Source organism: Oncorhynchus masou, chromosome 18 (assembly GCF_036934945.1).
Source record: "Oncorhynchus masou masou isolate Uvic2021 chromosome 18, UVic_Omas_1.1, whole genome shotgun sequence".
Lineage (NCBI taxonomy): Eukaryota > Metazoa > Chordata > Actinopteri > Salmoniformes > Salmonidae > Oncorhynchus > Oncorhynchus masou.
The window spans coordinates 52,119,036-52,142,210 of record NC_088229.1 but is presented as its reverse complement, the minus strand read 5'-3'; the positions used below and the strand labels follow the sequence as shown (position 1 = coordinate 52,142,210).

At 41.5% G+C, this 23,175-nt stretch overlaps 1 protein-coding gene across 1 annotated transcript; it reads right to left on the bottom strand.

Annotated features, from left to right (window-relative positions):
* Positions 1-156: 156 nt before the first annotated feature.
* Positions 157-22,479, bottom strand: smarcd2 (SWI/SNF related, matrix associated, actin dependent regulator of chromatin, subfamily d, member 2). The gene is made up of 13 exons (XM_064923646.1): positions 21,911-22,479; positions 20,395-20,573; positions 18,049-18,088; positions 17,782-17,904; positions 17,347-17,466; positions 12,785-12,880; positions 12,102-12,203; positions 7,688-7,849; positions 5,368-5,465; positions 4,871-5,006; positions 4,252-4,374; positions 3,886-3,987; positions 157-3,112 (listed from the first exon to the last, which is right to left on the bottom strand). Exons 1-13 carry the CDS (start codon positions 22,058-22,060, stop codon positions 3,059-3,061), a joined length of 1,485 nt encoding a protein of 494 aa, XP_064779718.1. The 5' UTR covers positions 22,061-22,479; the 3' UTR covers positions 157-3,058.
* Positions 22,480-23,175: the final 696 nt, after the last annotated feature.

Sequence of the window (23,175 nt, the reverse complement as noted above, 5' to 3'; positions counted from 1 at the left end):
AATTTCTAAAACATAAAAAAGATTTATGAATACACACTCAAATAAGAAAAGTGACATTCTGTACTGTCGCCTCATAAAACATCTCATATCCAAAATGCTGGAGAATAGAGACCAAAAATGTGTAAGGTTTACTGTCCAAATAAATACGTAGAAATGTTTCTTCAAGTATATTTATTTTATGAAATATTCCAAAGGCACCCCCGAGTATAATTGTATAAAAAGCTTTCAATTGAAGTTACAAAAACATGCAAACTTCTACAAAGATATCGTAGAAAATCAAGCGGAACAGGCACAGCAGTGAGATTCCTTGAAACGTAACTGCTCTCTTTCACAAGAACAATTTTGGCACTGACAAAAATCAGATTCTTGGAACGTTCATAGGCATTTAGACATTTTCCTAAAGTAAAAACCTGCATATAAAACATTCAAGCAACACTGAAAAAAAACAACACAGAAAGTGTTTCATGAGCTTGAAACAAAAAGTCCTGTACACACACAAAAAGCTGATTTCTCGCAGTTTCTGCATGTCCCAGTTAGTGAGCATTTTTCCTTTGCCAAGATAATCCAGCCATCTGACAGGTGTGGCAAATCAAGAAGCTGATTAAACAGCATGATCATTACACAGGTACACCTTGTGTAGGGTACAATAAAACACCACTTTAAAACGTGCAGTTGTCACACAACGCCACAGATGTCTCAAATTGAGGGAGCGTGCTGAGTGCAGGAATGTAATGTTGTTTTGATTTTTTTTAGATAATTTGGCAGTACATCCAACCGGCCTCACAACCACATGTAACCACGCCAGCCCAGGAACGCCACATCCAGCTTCTTCATCTGCAGGATCATCTGTAATAAAGCCCTTTAGTGGGGGAAAACTCATTCTGATTGGCTGGGCCTGGCTCCCCAGTGGGTGGGCCTATGGCTTCCCAGGCCCACCAAATGGCTGCACCCCTGCCCAGTCATGTGAAATCCATAGATTAGGGCCTAATTTATTTATTTCAATTGACTAATTTCCTTATATGAACTGTAACTCAATAAAAACTTTGAAAATTATTACTATTATTAAAATGTTGCGTTTACATTTTTGTTCAGAATTGATTAAAGGGATAATCCAAACCCAGAAATTAAAGTCATGTAAAGCCTGTCAATTTTGGGAAAGCCTGTTCTATCAGTGGGTAAAATAAAAATGGCCCCATGATTTAACTCCTAAGTGGTCAGTCTGTGAAAATCGTGTAGGAACGTATCACAGCTACATGGTTCTTGTCACTGGAGATAGTGTTGTTATCCCTCATTACATTTAATATCGCTTTTAAAACAATTACCTGCACTCCAGATCACCAAATCTGCCAATAGATGGTATGGGCATAGTTCTCTAGAACACATCCATCCATTTATACCGGCATCACAAAGTACATATTTTGCTTAGATGTGCTCAATCTAAACAGTGTACCAAATGATTCAACCCAGTTTCTCCTTCAAGTACCATATGCACCCTGTGTGTCTGTGGGAAAGGGCCATAGTTGCCATAGCAACATTTTCTGCACTTGCTGTGGGCCAATGACTGTATGAAGCTCTGGGCAGAGATGAACTGCGAGTTAAACTCTGTTTAATACTTCCTAAATTGACAGTGCAGTTTCTCTAGGTGATTTTACAGGTAGCTAGCTACCTCACATGCTGATATTGACTGGCATAATGTTTCATAGGAATTTGTGGTGGATTATCCCTTTAAGACTTACATGAAAATACAATGGTGGACAACCATATGCACATTGTGAAGTACTACTATGGTTTGGATTCTTATTCATTCAAATAACAGTTTCAGACTTCCTAAATTAAGTTAAAGGGATACTTCAGGATTTTGGCAATGAAGCCCTTTATCTACTTCCCCAGAGTCAGATTAACTTGTGGATACCCTGTTATGTTCCTGCGTGCAGTTTGGAAGTTGCTAACTAGCGTTAGCGCAATGCCTGGAAGTATATGGAATCTATTAGCATGCTAGTAGATACCATAGACTTCCAGTCACTGCGCTAACGCTAGTTATCAGTGGCTTGCGATACTACCTCTAAGTGCCTTATACTGGATGCAGAGACAAACAGTATCAATGAGTTCATCTGACTCTGGGGAAAGTAGAGGGCTTCATTGCCAAAATCCCAAAGTATTCCTTTTAGAGAGACCCCCTTGCACCCACCCAAACTGCCAATCTTCCATCCCCTTGGAATTCAGACAGTGAAATACCCTAACAACCAATCAAAACAGCATGTGAACAGAGAAACACAAATCCAAATGGACTGAAACAGCTGGACAAAGTGGGCTCCTTTCCTAGTGAATAGAACAGCCCCTTTACCAGCACTACGATTTCCTGAGTGTCCTATCCAAACATGGATTCTAGGATATTATTCTGTATTTCTAACAAGCGTGGTTTGTGTAAAGGCTACTAGGCTTTAGGTACTTTCTCCAAACTAAATCATCTCCATAGCCTTGAAAATCTATGGTAAAAACACACACAACAAAATGGCACATAAGCATTGGTACTGTCAAGTTGTTTTGACTCAAGTTAAGACATCATAAGCAAAATGTCAGAAGAAAGCTACAAACTCATTTGTACATCTTGCAATATTATAAAAAGGCAAATATTTGAATCAGCTGGCTGTCAAACAGTATCCCTCGTAATGTAGAGAAAGCCGAGACTATAAGCAAGACCATGTAAAATCATTACTTTGGTCTCAAAGTAATTACTTTGGAGACAAAAATGCTACTAACAGATACCAGCCAAGTACTCAAAAGCCTTTACCCTGCTGAAACCATTGCACCAAACCATTCCCATAAGGCTTTGTGATTGAAAGACACATTAGCTGCAATAGTTATAGAATAATATATATATATATAAACATATGCTATTACAAAGTGGTTGAAAAAGGCAATGCGAATTGATAGAAGCGGATTCCAGTTCTGTGGTTGTGTTTTGGATATGATTAATGTAAAACTGGGAGTTTAAGACAATCTTAAAAATGTGCCTTGTTTTGTTTTAGTGGATTGGGGAGCTATGCTCCATAATGACTCAGGTGAGTCGAATTCCCAGCACCTGCTCCAACTCCTGTCGTCTCTGCTGCACCTAAGACACAGAAATGTGTATATTTTTAAAGGGATAGTTCACCCAAATTTTAAAAATGACATTGGTTTACTTACCCTGTTCAGTCTATGGACAAGGTATGACAGATATCCATGCTTTGGTTTAGTTTCCTTGGTACAGTTTCTAAATGCTAACATTTCAGCATTCGTGACACAAATCACATTCAAGTCATGGTATCGATATTAGCATTTTTTCTATTTTTATATCCAAGTCATCCATCAGTATCTCAAATTAAATTGTAGCGCTCAACAAAGTCGCTGAGATGTCAATCTGCGAAAAACGCTAATATCGGTACCATCATTTTGAAATTATCTAAGCAACTTTGAGTCATAATTACATTTTAGATACTTTTGGAAGATTTGGATATGAAAAACGCTAATATAGGTACCATGACTTGAATGGGATGTGCCACAAATGCTGAAACATTTGCATTTTTTGAAACAATGCCAGAGAAATAAAACCAAACCATGGACTGCGGTCATACCTTGTCCATAGACCGCTTACAGGGTAAGGAATTCAATGTGTAATTTGGGTGAACTATTCCTTTAACAGTGAAACGGCATGGTAAGCATTTCTTTATTAACGTCGACCAGCCCTACATACATAAAACATCCTAAAAGTATTCGTACAGGTGTGTCAACCTTGTTCCCTTTTAGTGATAGACCAATACAGAGTGTACTGCACGGATACAACAAATATAGCCCTAATGAAAAATATTGAGACCCATCACCCATCCGATGGTGCTGGATGCCTACCTTAGAGTAGACGTATCGGCCCACAGCTTCTGGCACCCAGGGGGCCTGGTAAAACTCAGTCCTCCTCTCCTCCTCTGGGTTACCTGCCACGTCCGTCATCAACTGAGAAACAACAATACATTTACAGGTAAGTGTACAATACTCAAATAACTTGGTCCACCATCTCAAATCTCCTCTACACAACAAGGAGAAGAGGATATGCAGGTGTGTTTACATTACATTCAAGGCAATGGATTCCTATACATATATTCTATTAAGTAGGACAGTCATTGGATTTACATTGTGAAAATATTTGGCTATGAGAGCGAGAGAGACATTTTGGAATGGAATGCAGCCCTTGATGCCAAGCTTACAGTTGGTCAGTACCTTAAGGTCTCGACTCTGGGACTTGAGCCAGTCCTGGATGAAGTCCTGCGGGTTGTTGCTGAAGCTCAACATGAAGTCTCGCTGGGTCTTCAGCTGGTTAATAGACTCAATGGTCTCGTGGATCTGAGAAGAGTCGAGTGAGGACATGCCTGATGAGATACTAGAAATTACATGAAGACCTGTATGTTTTTATAGTTGGAAAGGCCAGGCCTAATAAGCCTGTACCCAGATCTGTTTATAACGTCTTGCCAACTGTCTTGGCTATACAGCACAATCCTATCTGGGACCAGGCTAAGTACTCGCCGTGTTGATTCAATGATTTCGTCATCCATCACCTAATAAGAGAAATGGGCAGACGCTCAAACATTGTACTTCAAACTAAGACCTGAGCAACAGAGGCGCTCCCAATTTACGAAGATATCTACTCACTAGTTCCGTCATGGAAGTTTTATTAGTCACTCAATGAAAACAAGCAGACACTGCTGGCTGGAGCCACTCAAAAGAAAGGGTTATTGCCAAAAGATTCCACTGACTTAAAACAAGGGTCTGAAACAGTCGGGCATTATAGTGGTCAGGGTTCCAGACCTCTTTAGGATCAATAAAGTTTATTCAATTTGACCTTCATCTCCAGGGCGGCGATCTCCTGTTGATTGGTAGTGGAGGACAAGAAACTATTCATCTGGGCCTTCAGAGGATCGTCCACCTCCACGTCAATGTCGTAGCACGCCGTCTTCTTCTGGTCGTTCGGGTCCACGCTACAGAGTGGTGAGAATAGAACAGAGACGTATTAAGACACTCGTAATCGGTTTTAAGGGAAGAACACAGAAAAATCCCTTAAATGTTTTTGTTGTTGCGTACATTAAATGATTAAATACAGATGCAAGAAATGATATCCCAGACTTTAGCCTGACTATGATATTACTAAGCTATGGTAATAAAATAATGAACATGGGTTTTAGGAACACTTCCAATAGGGCCCGATTCCAATAGGTATTAGATATCAGTATGGGGGCCACAACAAGAACGCAGCATGTGGGCCGCAAGTTTGAGATCTCTTGGCATATTCCCAAGGGGTAGGTGTCGATTTGGGTTTGGTTATTAGCCACTCATACACACCTGATCATGTGATTGATGATGATGGGGTCAGGATGCTGCAGCAGGCCAGCCAGCTTCATGGGAATCTCAGAGAACCGCATACGTGTGCAGCCTAAAATCTGCAGTTTTAGACAAGTTAAAGGGGCAGTTAACCGTTTAAGTAAAGCTTATTTTTTCGATTTACAAAAAAACATTCCTTTAGGACAGGGGTGTCAAACTCATTCCATGGAAGGCAGAGTTTGATGTTTTGTTATTTTCTTAATTTGTGTGTTATATTATTATATGTTCCGAACTGATCAGGGACCTTAATTGATCATTCAAGTACAAGGCAGGAGTGAAAACCCGTAGACACTCGGCCCTCCATGGAAATAGTTTGATACCTGTGCTTTAGGACAGTGCTTTTAAAAATCTCTCCCCTGGGACCCCCCAGATGTTTCACAATTTTGTTGTAGCCCTGAACTACACTGAACAAAAATATAAATGCAACATGTAAAGTGTTGGTCCCATGTTTCATGAGCTGAAATAAAATGATGCCAGAAATTGTACATATGAACAAAAAGCTTATTTCTCTCAAATGTTGCACACAAATTTGTTTACATTGTTTGTGAGCATTTCATCTTTGCCAAGTTAACGGAATATCAGAAAGCTGATTAAACAGCATGATCAATACACCGGTGCACCTTGTGCTAGGCACAATAAAAAAGGCCACTAAAATGTGCAGTTCTCATACAACACAATGCCACAGATGTCTCAAGTGTTGAGCTTGCATGCAATTGCCATGCTGACGACAGGAATGTCCACCAGAGCTATTGCCAGAGAATTAAATGTACATTTTTCTACCATAAGCCGCCTCCAAAGTCATTTTAGAGAATTTGGCAGTACGTCCAACTGGCCTCAACCACAGACCACATCTATGGCGTCATGTGGGCGAGCAGTTTGCTGATGTCAACGTTGTGAACAGTATGCTACATACTACATTGAATCAATACTAATTTGAATAAACAGATTATCATGCCATTCATCCGCAGCCATCACCTCATGTTTCAGCATGATAATGCATGACCCCATGTCGCAAGGATCTGTACACAATTCCTGTAAGCTGAAAACGTCCCAGTTCTTCCAATGCCTGCATACTCAGACATGTCACCCATTGAGCATGTTTGTGATGCTCTGGATCGACATGTAAGACAGCGTGTTCCAGCTCCCACCAATATCCAGCAACTTCCCATAGCCATTGAATAGGAGTGGGACAACATTCCACAATCAAATGCAAAGGAGATCTTGCGCTGAATGAGGAAAATGGTGGTCACACCAGTAACGGAATGTTTTTTTTTTACGATATCCACTTGGTATTTAGTCTTGTCCCGTCGCTGCGACTCCCGTACGGACTCGGGAGAGGTGAAAGTCGAGAGCTATGCGTCCCTCGAAACACAAACCTGCCAAGCAACACTGCTTTTTGACACACTGCCCACTTAACCCGGGGGGGCGCCGCACCAATGTGTCGGAGGAAACACTGAACAACTAGCGACCAAAGTCCACTTGCAGGCGCCCAGCCCACCACAAGGAGTCGCTAGGACATGCCGGTTGTCAAAACCCTCTCCTAACTTGGCGACGCTCGACAAATTGTGTCCCGCCTCATGGGTCTCCTGTTCTTCTGTGACACAGCCTGGGATCAAACCCGGGTCTGTAGTGATGCCTCATGCACAGCGATGCAGTGCCTTAGGCCGCCGCTTTTATTATTTATTTTTATGGTATCTGTGAGAAACGGATGCATATCTGTATTCCCAGGAGTCAAGGGCTTGATGACAAGTTGAACCAACTTGCTAACGGCTGGAGGCCCCAGAGGAGAGTTTAAAAATCCCTGCTTTAGGACAACTGTTATCACACACATTCTACCAACCTAAATTGGCTCTACGTAGGAGTTTCATTCATTGTGGAGTTACTTTTGTTTGCTGGTATTTCTGCATGTTTGTGTTGTATTTATGTCAAGTTGACAAATGGTTGAGAGCTTTCACAATTGCTTTCTAAAGCTACATGACAAGTAATGTTTAAATTACAGTTCACCCCCCCCCCCCCCAAAAAAAAAACCATTTTGTTAATGTTTTTAGCCCACAAAAGTCTAAATTTGAGCTGTAATCGATTTAGGACTGTGTGGTTTGTTGTTCATACTATATCTACATTAACATAACTCTGCAGGCCTCAAAAAACATTGGCGACATCCAATTCAACACTGACAAGGTTCAATTGAGATTAATTATTCCTTTAAGATGCGAGGCCCTTTGCTCCACTAGGTGCCATCATGAATAAGTAAGTCATCCCTTTAAGATTTAAGGGCTTGCACCTGTCTGAAGTAGCGGTTGCAGTTGATGTACTCCTTCTCATGGCTGTCCTGCAGCTTGTTGTTCTTGATGTAGAGCCACAGCGCCTGCATGATGCTAGCCCGTGTCTGGGTGTGTACACCTAGCAGCCGGGCCAGTCTTGGGTCCAGCTTGTACTGTGGGGGCTGTGTGAAGAGGAGGTGGTGAAAGAAGAGGTAAAGGAGGGAGGGGAGAAGGAAAAATGCAGAGGAGAAAAAGGAGGAGGGAGATGAACACACTTCCCATCACATCGTCTCTGTTGGTTACTGGAAATGTAAACATCACTATTCAACCCTCAAAATCGACATGCAGATATTAAACACGTGTTTGAAAGTATAGTACTTCAAATGTGGTAATGCCAGTTTGGCTTTTTAAAATTGGCATGCCTCCACTTCCCTAAAATGAAATACATATTGCGAAAGGTCTGACAGTCACATCTGCCATGCATCCTTCAGTTGACCTTCCCCCATATCTATTATCAGGATCATGTTCATTACGGAAAGCAACTTTTAAAACATTTTGCAACGGAAAACAAAAATGTGCGTTTCTTACTGGACAGTTAGTCCCTCCCTGTTTCAGTCAGTTTTCTTTGGTTTGGTGCCTGACTAATAATAACTATTGATTGGCTTTATATAGCACTTTTCTACCAACTGCGGTACTCAGTGCTTTACGTAGTAGGGGGAAACTCACCTCATCCACCACCAATGTGTAGCACCCACCTGGGTGATGCACGGCGACCATTTATGTGCCAGAACGCTCACCACACATCAGCATTCAGTTGGAGAGGTGAGGAGTGATCTGCCAATTAGGAATGGGGGGGGATGATTAGGTGGCCATGATGGCATGGGGCCAGGTTGGGAATTTAGCCATGAAAACGGGGTTCACACCCCTACTCTTACGGTAAGTGCCATGGGATTTTTAATGACAGGACACCCATTTAAAGTCCCATCCAAAAGATGGCACCCTACGTAGGGCAATGTCCCCTTCACTCTCCTGGGCAATTTGGATCTCCTTAGACCAGAAGCCCTTCAAAACACCACTTCCAGCAGAATCTGGTCTCCCATCCAGGGACATACCAGGACCGACCCTGCTTAGGTTCAGAGTTGAACCAGTAATGGGATACAGGGTGGTATGCTGCGGGCAAACAAGACCCTGATAACGTCAGAGTGACTACGTAGTAATAACAGTCAAAACAGACATCACAATTTTATGAACAAAATTGCCATCACACATGTGATAGCATGTGACATTACACCATAGCTACTCTGGTTTATTGGTACTGTAATGCCTACTTGTTACCATGCCGTATTGCACGTCTGTGTGTCAGTATTAACTTTGTTTTTGGAGAGATTGAGATCTTTTCAGTGATAAGCACCATCAATATTAGCAGCACAAATGCACCGCTCTGTCCCAACAGTGGGAAGGATACTCTACACACAGCCTGGAGCTGGTGAGCTGCGGGGGAGCAAGAGATGAGTGTGGGCAGACAGGCTCTGCTCCGGCGCCGCCTCGGATCACACCCTTGCTTCCCCATAGCTAACCAGTCACCACCAGCCTTTATTTAGCTACCCTTTGACTGGTTAGGAAACAAGCTGCTTTACGAAATAAAAACAATAGTAGCATTGAGTTTAACAGTTAACAGTCTAGCTATGTTTTTCTCCCCCTTGAGTATAGAAAAGTAGGCTGGCTTTGAATGTGTAGTCTCGCTCAACCCTCCCACATTCGCCACTGCATTTCATAGCCAGGTTCTGTAGCCAAGTCTCCCTCTTTTCCTCAGAAAACCCACCTGATTCTAGCCCTTACCGCTCAAAAGGTATGACCAATAATACGGTTGCGTTTTTTTCCCCCAAGCGCATTGGCGGGCCGCATTTACATTCATAAAGCATAGCGTGGGACAGTTCAATGACTTTGCTACTTGCGGACTGGACCATTAACCATTTGTTTAGGCTACATCTTGTTCAGTCATGTTCTTATTAGCCAACTATAAATCTAAGAATTTTATTCGTCACATGCGCGGAATACAACCTTACAATGAAATGCTTACTTACAAACCCTTAACCAACAATGCAGTTATGAAAAATATAAACTAAAAGTAGATTTTTAAAATTATTTTGTAACAAAATAATGAGACTATATACAGGGGGAACCGGAACCCAAGTCAATGTGTGGGGGTAAAGGTTAGTTGAAGAAATTTGTACATGTAGGTAGGGGTAAAGTCACTACGCATAGATAATAAAACAGCGAGTAGCAGCAGTGTAAACAGCCAAGGACTTGTTCAGCAGGACACAATGTTTTGGAACTTTCACATAGAACTATGCTATGTAGAACAATGTGAAATATATTTGGCCTAAACCCTCCCCTAACCCCAAAATAATAATTCAAATGAAGTGGATAGCAGAGAACATACCCTCACTTCTTAGACAGACCAGAGACTTGGATATGCCGTTTTACAAACGGTTCTTCGTTCTGTAAGCATTTCTATAGCGCACAGGGCTGCGGGCCAAAAGGTTGTGGGTTCACATACCACCGTGGACAAGAGTAGGGGAGGAAAGATCTCCTTTATAGTAAAAGCATTGCCTGAATCAATCGTATTTGCAGGCCCAAGATTTTTTTTGTCTTTTTTAAACATTTCATGCAATTCTATGTAACTTCACATATTAGTTGAATATCTTTTTAATACCACACAAAATTACAGGCTAAGAATGGACAGAGATATAGGCCTGTGTTCATATTATCATATTTCTCTAATGCCAAATCAGTGTGTGTCTTGTCCGCAGTTAATTTAATCTGAGACGTCATTATGGATCTGAGCATGGTACTTTCAAAGTTAGGCTTACCTTTCCACCCCAGAAAGTAGGCCTACCTACACAGATAAACGTAAGCTTCAACTGCTGGCTACTCTTCTTCTGTGGCTTAACCCAATCAGAGGTCACAAGTGTTTCCCAAAAAGCTGTCTGGGTGAATAGCTTAAATCAATCCATAGTGACAGAATTAGATTACTTCAAAAGCAAAGTCAGCCTCTGAACGACAAAGAAACTAGCTTATTGGGAGGTCAAAAACATAATGTTTGTGATAAAAATCTATTATAGCAGTAGCACGCTATCAAAGTTGACCTCCGGCCTTCCTCATCTTCACACTCTCCTTCTCAAACTGAACAGATTGTTAGTGAATTTTTGGGACTTGGCCTAATCAAAAATTATTTAGGAAGAAACCTTTGACTCTCCTCCTGAACTGCCACCATAGCACAGTCATTGGTTAAGCAGCACACACACACACACAAAAAGTGTTGGATCAGCAATAGCAGAGCAGGCTGGGGCTCAGGGTTGGAATATCTATTGCCGTGTATTATGCAGCCTAATTTTATTTACACCATCCCAGCAGCAATCTTAAATATAACTTTGCTCTGTCCCTCTAAACATGCACTTTGTAGCCTATACGCTATGGATCACTTGATTGAGACCACACTAATTAGCCTATAGGAACACTTGATATTGAGTACCCAGTGGAGAATCAGAGATGAGGGGCGGCATCAGTGCACATCGATATACAGCCTAATGAGCAACTAAATCTGAAACACTGAGAAATATCTAAATTTCATCAAATGATATGACCCTCCTCTGCCTGGACTATAGGTAACAAAAAAATAAAATAATGACCCAACACACATCTAGGCTGTGTAAGGGCTATTTGACCAAGGAGAGTGATGGAATGCTGCTTCAGATGACCTGACCTCCACAATCACCCAACTGAGATGGTTTGGGATGAATTGGACCGCAGAGTGAAGGAAAAGCAGCCAACAAGTGCTCAGCATATGTGGGAACTCCTTCAAGACTGTTGGAAAAGCATCCCAGGTGAAGCTGGTTGAGAGAATGCCAAGAGCGTGCAAAGCTGTCATCAAGGCAAAGTGTGGCTACTTTGAAGAATCTAAAATATATTTTGATTTGATTAACACTTTCTTGGTTACTACATGATTCCATATGTGTAGATTTCATAGTTTTGATGTCTTCACTATTATTCTACAATGTAGAAAATAGTCAAAATAAAGAAAAACCCTTGAATGAGTAGGTGTGTCCAAACATTGGACTGGTACTGTATATGTCATATTTCTGTTGTTGGGAAGAGAATAGGATGTTACGCAGAAAAATGTTGGTAGGACAAGGCTATGGATGTTTGTGCACATCGAAGTCAGTGTTTTATGTTTACTATTGGTTAATGAGGCAATACAAATGTGATGTGACTAAAATGAAAGGGCATTTATAGTAGACTAAAATGGCCAACTGCCATTTTGACAATAATTAGACTAAATCATTATTCAAATGACAAATGTGACTAAGACTTAATAGACTAAATCAAATTTAAGTGCACAAAATATACACTTGTGTGTGTGTGTGTATATACCTGGTGGTCCAGCATTAGGAGCAGGGTGCATTTCACGCTCACGTCCCCTGGTCTCTTCACCTGGAAGCCGTCTGTCTCCTGGGTGGTGGGCATCCTGTGCCACTGAGAAAATACAGAGAGAGTTTAGAACTGTGGGTCATATTAATTTGTGCAAAACATTTTGCAAACAAAATTAAAAACAATTTATTGGACAAGTTTAGCAACTCCCTCCACATTTCGGCTTGTTTTGTGCCTATTGAATACAACCCAGAGTCATGTTCATTAGGCACCAAATGGTAGATAAATGGACAAACAGGGAGGGTCTAACTGCACTTGTCCAATAAGAAACCAATTCTCTTTTTCCCGATGCAAAACATTTCGGGCACACAACAGGAAAGAACTTGACAAGGGGCAAAAACAGCACACTAACACCTATTCTTCTTTAGTGTGGGTTTTATTGAGATTTTCTTCGTGCAAGCCGTTCTCTACATAAGCACCAACACCATTCGTAGGATCAACATGGCTTTGTGCTACATGCGTTTGTATATTGGAGTTTCATTACGGTAAGCCTTTCATTACCCAGGATTTTTTTGTTCATGTCTGACCAATTGAACAGTAATGGCAATTTGAACGCTTGTTCAGGAGTACTATTCTAAAAACGGTGTCAATGTCGTTGACAAAGTATGTAATGGTGTCCTTCATACCTCTACCAAGTGGTTATCAGGTCCATACAGTTCCTTATCGAGCTCAATGACCAGACTCTTAAAGAAGGACGAAAACTTCCTCTTCTGTTTCCCAGGCTAGGAAAAGCATGTGAGGAAAGAATAGAAGAAAACAAATCATTCACACTGGTATTTTTGTTGGGTTTTACAGTGTTTTGCTACAGCTGCATTGTTTGGTACCTACCACATCAGGGGGCTGTGGCTGGCAAAAACCTAACATTCTGGGAGAAGTTGGCTAAGTTTACACCCCCCCCCCCCCCCAACAAAACTCCCCCCTGCCAATGACGGTTTGCGCAACATGTCCCCTCTCACCCCTTCCCTCTCTCCTTCCTACACACACTCTAACCACTGAGGCAATGGAAAACAAGAAATAAATCCCCCCCTTTTTAATGTGGCTGCAGCCAAGCCCAGTCATTGCATGCGTTCCAAATGGCACCATATTCCATATATAGTGCACTACTCCCATAGGGCTCTGGTTAAAAGTAGAACACTATGTAGGGAGCCGTTTGGGATGTAGTCAATGACTGTCAGCTGGAAGATGAGAAGTATGAAGGGTGCATGTCGACTCATGGCACGTAGCAGAAAGAACAAGCCATGGTTTCAATTCCTTGTTTCGGAGAAAAGAGGAACATGAGAGAAAAACTTAAAAAAGAACATCTGGCTGGGTAGTGTAAGCCAAGGACACAGGCCAACAGAATTGGAGAATGCTGAAGTTAAGTGCCTAAAATATTTTGAGACAGGCTCAGGTAGTAAATTGTAAAAAAATAGGGGCATTAGATTCAGATGAAATGGTAGCGGCGAAAACAATATTTCTGAGCATACACTCAACACCATACGTATTTGGACAGTTAAGTAAGAAAATTGTGAATTTGGCTCTATTGTGAATTTTGGATTTGAGATCAAATGTTTCCTATTACCATTTAGAAATGAAGGCACTTTATGTACTCAGTCTCCCCCAAAATTAGCAATAATATTAGGTCAAAGTCACTCAATTCTGTATGTAAAGAAAAATAGGCAAATTGGTTTCCATCAAACTGACTTTTTGCAGATAAACAGCTGTGCATGATGATGTATCGATATTTATTGTACATTTGCATAAAGCTCATTATCGTGCACTTTATCCACCCTAATTCATAAACGCATGAACTTTAAAACTTATTTCAGCTTATAAACTCTGCAACTCCCCATTTTAAAATCTCATGACCAAGCTTCCCAGCGAGATGGTTTTAATTAACATCAATATTTTCGCATAAAAGCATATCCACCGCAAATGTCGCATAATCCATTTCACCAACAACAACAATTATCTACCAAATTTCCACCAGACCTGCCACTACTTTTTTTTTTTTATGCATCAGGCAAATCATCTGCATGAAATGGTTGTATGGAAATGTGGTTATGACTCCATAAAGTTTGTCTCTACAAACTTGGATGCATTTGTAGTGGAGATTTGATCTCAGCTCCAAATAAAGAAGTTGCAACATACACTATGTTCGGAGTGTAACGGAGATAAGCGAGAGAGGTCATATGCACCAAAATAAAGCTGGAACATTTTTTGCTGAAATGTATGCATTACAACGGTTATAACAGTTAATGGTTTTTGATCATGGCTGCAGCTTTAATGTGTGGCCCCTAATTTTCCCATTTCTGTCTCGTCGCTGCAGCCTCCTATACAGAATGTTTCCAACAGAAGATTCCATTGACACTATTTGGATAGTCCATCTGTAGATAGTTAATTGAGCGCCTATAGACCATCAACAAAATGTTAAATAACTAACCCCTAAACTAAGATATCTACTGCAGCACTAATCCTCCACATACAACACCCGTTCTGCCATTCACATTCTGCTAAAGGTTTTCCAAAGCGCACACGTACCTGGGTCGCACATCTTTTCAGTTCGCTGCAGCTAGTGACTGGAACGAGCTGCAATAAACACTCAAACTGGACAGTTTAATCTCCAGCTCTTCACTCAGACTCAAGCGTGGACACTAACTGACAGTTGTGACTGCAGCGCGTGATGTCTTGTTGTCTCTACCTTCTTGCCATTTGCGCTGTTGTCTGTGGCCAATAATGTTTGTACCATGTTTTGTGTCGCTACCCTGCTGTGTCGCTACCCTGCTGTGTCGCTACCCTGCTGTGTCGCTACCCTGCTGTGTCGCTACCCTGCTGTGTCGCTACCCTGCTGTGTCGCTACCCTGCTGTGTCCCAGCCCAAGTCCCCGCAGGAGGCCTTTTGGTAGGCCGCCATTGTAAATAAGAATTTGTTCTTAACTGACTTGCCTAGTTAAATAACTCCTTTTTTTATATAGTTTGTTTTGGTTGCGTTTCGGGTAATGTTTTGCCCAGTAGGAACAGAATGGTGAATAATAGTGTCATTTTGGAGTCACTTTTATTGTTAGTAAGAATAGAAGATGTTTCTGGACACTCCTAAATTAATGTGGATTCTACCATGATTGTGGAAAGTCATTCATGAATCATGAGTGAGAAATGTAGAGGCACAAAGACCATACCCACTGAACAATTCTTACCTCCCCTGTTATTGGTAATGGTGAGAGGTCATCATGGTTTGTTGTAGGCCAACCTCACTCATCATGACTTTTCTTAATCATGGCATTATCAAGGTTTATTTAAAAAAGGTGTTCAGAAACATCTACTCATTTAGAAAGAAAATCACTCTGGTCATCAATCACTATTCTGCTCCTATTGGGCAAAACATAACTCAAAACACAAACCTAAATTGAGTTTGTCGAGTCAGAAGCTTGATGTACTCTTTGCCTGCTAGGAACATGGGTCCAAATACTACAATTTTTACTAATAAAATGAATTTGTCCAAATAATTATGACTTCGTCAAATGGGGGGGACTAGATATAGAGTGACTTCGGAAGGAATTAAGACCTTTGCACGTTATGTTATAGCCTTATTCTAAAATTGATAACATTGTTTTTTTCTACACAGTATCTACACACGATAACCCATAATGACAAAGGAAAAACAGGGCAAGAAATGGTCGCTAACTTGTAATTTAAAAAAAATATACAATACCACACTTGCATAAGTATTCAGACCCTTTACACAGTACTTTGTTGAAGCACCTGGCAGCGATTACAGCCTTGAGGCTTCTTCGGTATGAAGCTACAAGCTTGGCACACCTAGTATTTGGGGTTTCTCCCATTCTTCTTTGCAGATCCTGTCAAGTTCTGTCAGGTTGGATGGGGAGCGTTGCTGCAAAGCTATTTTCAGATCTTTCTAGATATATTCAAATCAAATCCAGGTTCTGGCTGGACCACTCAAGGAAATTCAGAGACTTGCCCCAAAGCCACTCCTGCATTGCCTTGGCTGTGTGCTTAAGGTCGTTGTCCTGTTGGAAGGTGAACGTTGGCCCCAGTCTGAGGTCCTGAGCCCTCAGGAGGAGGTTTTCATCAATAATCTCTCTGGACATTGCTCCGTTCAGCTTTCCCATGATCCAGACCAAGTCTCCCAGTCCCTGCCGCTGAAAAACATACCCTCAGCATGATGCTGCCACCACACTTCACCGTAGGGATGGTGCCAGGTTTCCTCCAGACATGACGCTTGGCATTCATGCCAAAGAGTTCAATGTTGTTATCATCAGACCAGAGACTTGTTTCTCATGGTCAGAGTCTTTAGGTGCCTTTTATGAAACGCCAAGTGGGCTGTCATGTGCCTTTTACTGAGGAGTGGCTTCCATCTGGCCCCTCTACCATAAAGGCCTGATTGGTGGAGTGCTGCAGAAATGGTTGTCCTTCTGGAAAGTTCTCCCATCTCCACAGAGGAACTCTGGAGCTCTGTCAGAGTGACCATTGGTTTCTTGATCACCTCCCTGACCAAGGCCCTTCTCTCCCCAATTTCTCAGTTTGGCCAGGCAGCCAGCTCTAGGAAGAGTCTTGGTGGTTCCAAACTTCTTCCATTTAAATGATGGAGGGCACAGCGTTCTTTGGAACTTCAATGCTGGACAAATGTTTTGGTACCCATCCACAGATCAGTGCCTGTTATCCCTTTGTCATTTGGGGTATTATGTGTAGATTGCAGAGGATTTTTGATTTAATCAATTTCAGAATAAGGCTGTAACGTAACAAAAACAATTTAAAGTCAAGGGGTCTGAATACTTTGAAGGCACTGTATAAAGTGCTTTAATTTCGAAACGGTAAAACAGTATGCTTGAAAATCCGCCTCTTGAAACATCTCAAAACCCTAAACGCTGGTGCATAGAGCCAAATTTGAGGTTCTGTCCAACTACATATGGTGTTGGTTGTACATCGCAAAAATAACATGGTGTTATATGAGTATGACAAACAAGCACTATGGATGCAGTTTTATTCAGGTATCGTTTCCTCCGCTTTAAAAATACATTTTTGTTTCCCTACATGGTGGACCACGAACAATACCTACTGGCTTGTGACTTAAGACTAAGCTTTGGCTAGAAATACGATTCCATTTGTCTTGTGTGGTTTTAGGTTGGTGACGTCACAAGTTTTAGGCTAGCTACCACTGGCGTCAGATAAACAGACACCGTTGGCTCACTTACATCCTCAAGGAGTTTTCCCTCCACCCTTAGTTCCCAGGATGACACTTTTTCTGCCTCTTCGCCTTCTGGCTTGCCGGGAGTGTAGGTGTTGGATATGTAGATCCTCAACTTGCGCTTTTGCTGAGAGGGAGAGGTAAACAAGAGCACACATCACCACCTTACAAAGAAAATGTTTCCCATACCTATACCAATGTTGGGGAGGCCACCCTTCCTAGTTCTCTTGCCTGAGAGATCTAAAAGAATTTTTGCAGATCTAGATAGAGTAAAATAATTTGACATAAAATGGATGTTGCCCTGGATTTTGCTTCGGGAGCCTTTGTATACTAACTGAAGAGGAATCTAAGGGGAAACACTGGAAGACCAAATTGTGTTAATTGATCAATGTATGATTATTATCTTAACAATACCATACATACAAATGAGTTTGAGCTGTACCGTAATGGGCTTTTTGATGGCTTCCTGGATCTCCATGCGTTTGCGGGCGATGGTCTGGTCCAGCTTCCTCTCAAAGGCCAGCAGGTCCATATAGGCCTCAGACTCTGGAACCAGGTCTCGTATCTGGAACAAGGTTTCAATATGTGGGGGATATGGGGTCTTCCTCCCCTCGGGAATAAATGGATGGTTCCAGAGCCATATAATGTATGCATATCTATGGTTTTAGATCAAACTATTATTTTTCAAGGGGGCAACGTTTATACTCACCCTCTGTGGTAGCACCTTGTCGGCCATCCTGCGCCTTTTGCTGCAAAATCGAGACAAAGTGTTAGATCTTCACTAATCTTTAATGGCATATTGTAAGGCAATTAGAATGTTGGCTATTTAAACAGAAACACATTTATGATGATAGCTACACTATTCCACACAGGGAAAAGCAAGAGGATTGGGATGTGTTCATTCAGGTAAAACGTACCAAAATGTTTTGCAACAGAAAAAGAGTGTTTCTTATTGGACGACTTCAGATGGTACCGCCACGTTTCAATATGTTTTCTTCCGCTACGTGCCTACTGAATATTACCCTGATGCCTGTTCAGGCTCACAACTCTTTGGACCCAAAGGCTAACACTTATCACAATTTAATCAACAAAAGCTTTTGTTTTCTTTGATCGAATTAAACTAGCTCACCCTTGCTTAACAAGTAAATCCAATTATTCAGGGCCTTGGAGAGCCTTTCACTTTCAGCCCTTGGTGCAACTCGCTAATCAAGTGCCAAGTATCTAATATATACTGAATAAAAATAAAAACAACATGTAATGTGTTGGTCCCATATTTCATGCGCTGAAATAAAAGACCCTAGAAATGTTCCATATGCACAAAAAGCTTATTTCGCAAAAACGTGAACAAATTTGTTCAGAAGCCTATTAGTGAGCATTTCTCCTTTGCCAAGATAATCCAAGTGTGGCATATCAATAAGCTGATTAAACACAAGAACTGTTGCCAGAGAATTGAATGTTCATTTCTTTACCATAAGCCGCCTCCAACGTCATTTTAGAGAATTTGGCAGTACAACCAAACCGACCTCAACTGCAGACCACGTGTAACCACGCCAGCCCAGGACCTCCACACCGGCTTCTTCCCCTGCGGGATCGTCTGAGACCAGCCACCAAGACCGCTGATGAAACTAAGGAGTATTTTTGTCGGTAATAAAAGCCCTTGTGTGGGGAAAAACTTATTCTAATTCCCTGGGCCTGGCTCCCCAGTCCCACCCATGGCTACAAACCTGCCCAGTCATGTGAAATCAATAGATTAGGGCCTAATAAATGTATTTCAACTGACTGATTTCCTTATATGAACTGTAGTATTAAGTAAAATCGTTGAAATTGTTGCATGTTGCATTTACATTTTTGTTCAGTATATTTTGAAAACTACATTCAAAAACACAAGACCCTTGCAGTAAATCAAAATGATAGAAATAACCACCAGACATCTATCCTCCCGAACATTTACAAGCAGATGACCTCATTCCATTTTGAGGTAAAAAAAAGAAAGAAAAAGATGCCCTTGTCCACGTGGCTCTGTCTGGCAGTGGGGCATGGTCATGGGACGTCTTCTTTGTTTTTAACTCCTCTGTGCAGCAGACTGTGTGGAGCAACAGACAGACCACTGACTGAGAAGACAGGCATACAAAAGAGTCTTTCAGTAGTGTCCCTATACCACCGTCACTATCAAAGACCCTGGAAGGTCACTAAAGACTGTGACCGTCTGTCTTGTGTGTCATTAATGTACCACCACATGGCTGGCTTCTAGTACTGTGGTGTACACTTAATGGTCATAAAGGGCTTGTACTTGTTTGTGGGGGATCACATGGTGCTCTATTGGTTGGGGTTTCCAGATGCATTATCATTGACAGTAGTGCAGTTAGGTTGCATGTCTTCATGACATAAAGTATTCAGCATTCAAACTGCATCATTAATTCAAAAATAATTGCCTGAGAATTCACCAAGAACGATAACCTGGTATAGACAATAGCCGTGTCCAAATAATCATACTAGCTTTCTAAATAGTAGGCCATTTAGGTTTGCGAAATTTCAAAAAGCGAGTATGCTTTAAATTCTAGGATCTTCTTTTCCTTTCGGCTTTTAATCTAGCGGCACATTTGAGGAAGAAAATAGTATTTCCAGACTCGCATGTGTGTGACAACAGCTGATAATGAGATAAGGTCACACGTTGTACCCAAATGAACAAATGGCGGGAATCAGCGCAATTTCACATTAGATGATGCATTATCAGGATGGGTGAGCCTAGTATGTTGATATTTGTTACTTACGGCATTCATATTTACTAAGCAGTATGTTCTAAATAGTATGTAGTTTGATTAGTAAATCGTGTGTAGTTTTAGTAAGTAAGTAGTAGGCATGACAGATTTCAGACAAGGCCAATGTTTGGCAAGACCAAATATATTTTTGTACAGCCATAATCCTCAGTCATGGTTAATCAATATGCTGTGCAATGGTGCCCCACAAACCCCACCACCACTACAACAACCCCGATGTCCCGTATTAAAAACCAACTGTGTGCCCCCCAGACAGTCCACCCAAACTCCGAACTCACCCACGCCTTGGGCCTCCCAGCCCCCCCTGCGGTTGTTGTTGAAGGAATCGCTTTCGAGAGGCATCCATGGCTGATTGCCCCATTCCTATGCGTAAGGGCATGTTCCCGCCCCCATAAGAGGGTCCAGGGCCCCCAATTGGCCCCATCGGGATCCCCCTGTTGGAAGGCATACCAGGGTGCTGGAAATGAAAAGCACAGGGGGACAGAAAGGGGGTTACATTAATGGCAAACTGACAACATTCTTCCTCGCTGAAGTGATCAATGTTTGTTCTGATATCTTTCAAAGCGGAACCATGTATTAGTAACACAATATTACATAGCCTAAAGCTTGCATTTCGACTGCCTGTTAATTTGCAAACATTGTTTTCCAACAACTGACAGTAGTCAGGAAGCAACCACGTGATGTATGATTAGCTGTATGAAGCTAGCCATAATAAGGATTAGCCACAATAATTTAATTTGAAGTTGGTCTTTAAAATAAAAGTTTCCAATTGAAAGTAATTCAAACGGATAAAAAAAATAGTGATATCATGCCATATTTGGACTAAGATAAGGCTAGAATATCTTTATATAAATTAAACAAAAGACAATTAGTTCATATGAAATCACATTGGATGTATTAGACTTTAGAATTGCATTTGGGGCATATTTACATGCAGTTTAAAGCCTAACCTATGGACTGTGCACCCATTAAATGGAGTTTCACGCAACACAACTGTAGAGTTGACACAAATATAAGCTTCTTAGGTCTTACTGTCGGATTTCGACTGTAGGAAATCACCCTTCCAGTCAGTCTATTGGACATTCATATGGCACTGTACAGCAGTTAAGAGTCCCACATTAAGAGATAAGACGCTAATATTTGAGTATGACTGAGTAGGCTGATGCCCCATTTCATAGGTACAACATCCATAGGTTAGGCTGTACAGTGCACATGAGTATGCCCTAATGCAATTATAAAGTATAGCACAGTTAGTGCAATTAACAGATTTGTACTTGTGTAAAATGTTGTTGAATTCCCGAATTTGTTTAGCATTATCGAGTCCAAAAACGGAATTATTCCACTATTTGTATCCGTTTGAATCACTTTCAAAGGGGGACGTTTATTTTGAAGGCGAGCCGCAAATGACACTATTGTGGCTAGCTTCACATAGGTATGATCAACTACTCATGCCGCGGTCAGTTTTTCACTTTCTTGAAATGCGGAAGTTGACAGATTAAATTAGAAATCAATATACAACAGATGAATAGGAAACGCCAATTAATTTAACTGCAGTAGCTGCATTGCCACTTGTCTGACATTCACAGCAGTGTCTAGCTAACTTTACTAGCTAGTAGTTAGCCTAACCCAACACTGTTTTTGTAACATGATAACGTTATACAGTAACGTTGCCTAACTTGTCACTAAGTAATATTACTTGCCATATTTTAGCCAATAAAGCAACGTTATCACGGTAAATTATATTATATACAATTAGGTACAAGTTAGCCGAGGGGAAACCTCTCGACAAGTTACCTGATGGTACTGAGGAGTGGCATTCATGGCTCGGAAACCCGAATTCTGTTGGATTCCTGGCATCCTCATTCCACCGCCTGCATGTCCAGCGTTCATGGGGTTAACACTGGGGTTCATCTGAGTAGCCGGAAAGCCCCCTCTTGAAGCCATTTTCGGAGCTACAAGTGGTGGTAGGTCGCCGTGAAGTTTTCGGTGTTGAGAACAAGTTGTCTTGCTGATAGTACACAGGCCAAACGTTTATTCTCCACGCGTGTTGACAATTGTGTAGCTAGCAACCAACGCTAGTAAACATTGCCAATAAAAAGCTAGCCAACTGAGCGTAACGTTACTAACGTTAGCTAGCTAACCAGTTCCGGGGTGTTTATTTGCAAGTGATGACCGACGGTCGCTTTACTCCTTCCTACAAAGTGGTATATTTGTATCATCCCCTCCCCCAAATAGTTGAATTTGTCAGGCCAATTTATATTAATGGTCACAAGAGCATGTTGAAGAGTCTGTCCAATGTCTGAAGATAGAAGTGTGTGCGCCGTGTCAACTGCCAGTGCCGCCTCCTACTAGCTAGTTGTTGCCAGATTGGCTGAAACTATAGAGAATGACAGAGGCCTCTAGTGGTCAAAAGGCCATGTTCGCATGGGCAGCGCCATTGAGGGCTTCCACTATTTTAATTTAGTCAACTGGGTGAGACTTCCAACTTCATTGGCTGATCCCTCCTGGTGACCCTGTTGGAGTCATGTCCAACCCAGTCATCAGAAGGGATCAGTCAATCGTGAATAATAAAATGGACTACTTCAAAATGGAGATAGCCTCAATGGCACAGATGCTATAATGGCACAGATACAAAGATGAGTCCTATCTCTACAGCTGAACCTTTGGAAAGCTTCCTTTCTACAAGAATGGGTTTTATTTGTCACTGTTCCGACTGTAGCAAAGATACTTTACTCAGACTGAAGGCTTCCCTGTCAACCCCCATGCCAAATACAAATTCTGAGTGTGTAGGCTTTAAAATCAAGACATTTTCAAAAACACATAGCAAGCTAAAAGCCCTACTAGCTACATCACTTTGGGCACACACCAAAAAACAGCAAAATGTTGAATTTCCACAACAGGCAATCAACAGCCTCCCCTGCTCACAACTGAGTGCACTACAGGCTGGGAAGGCTGTTCAGGTTCATTCAACAGAAAAGTGTTTACTAAATCTTGGCTTTGTTGCAACCCCCCTCCCCAGATGTATGCATCAGCCCACGTCAAGCCAAACATAATTTTAA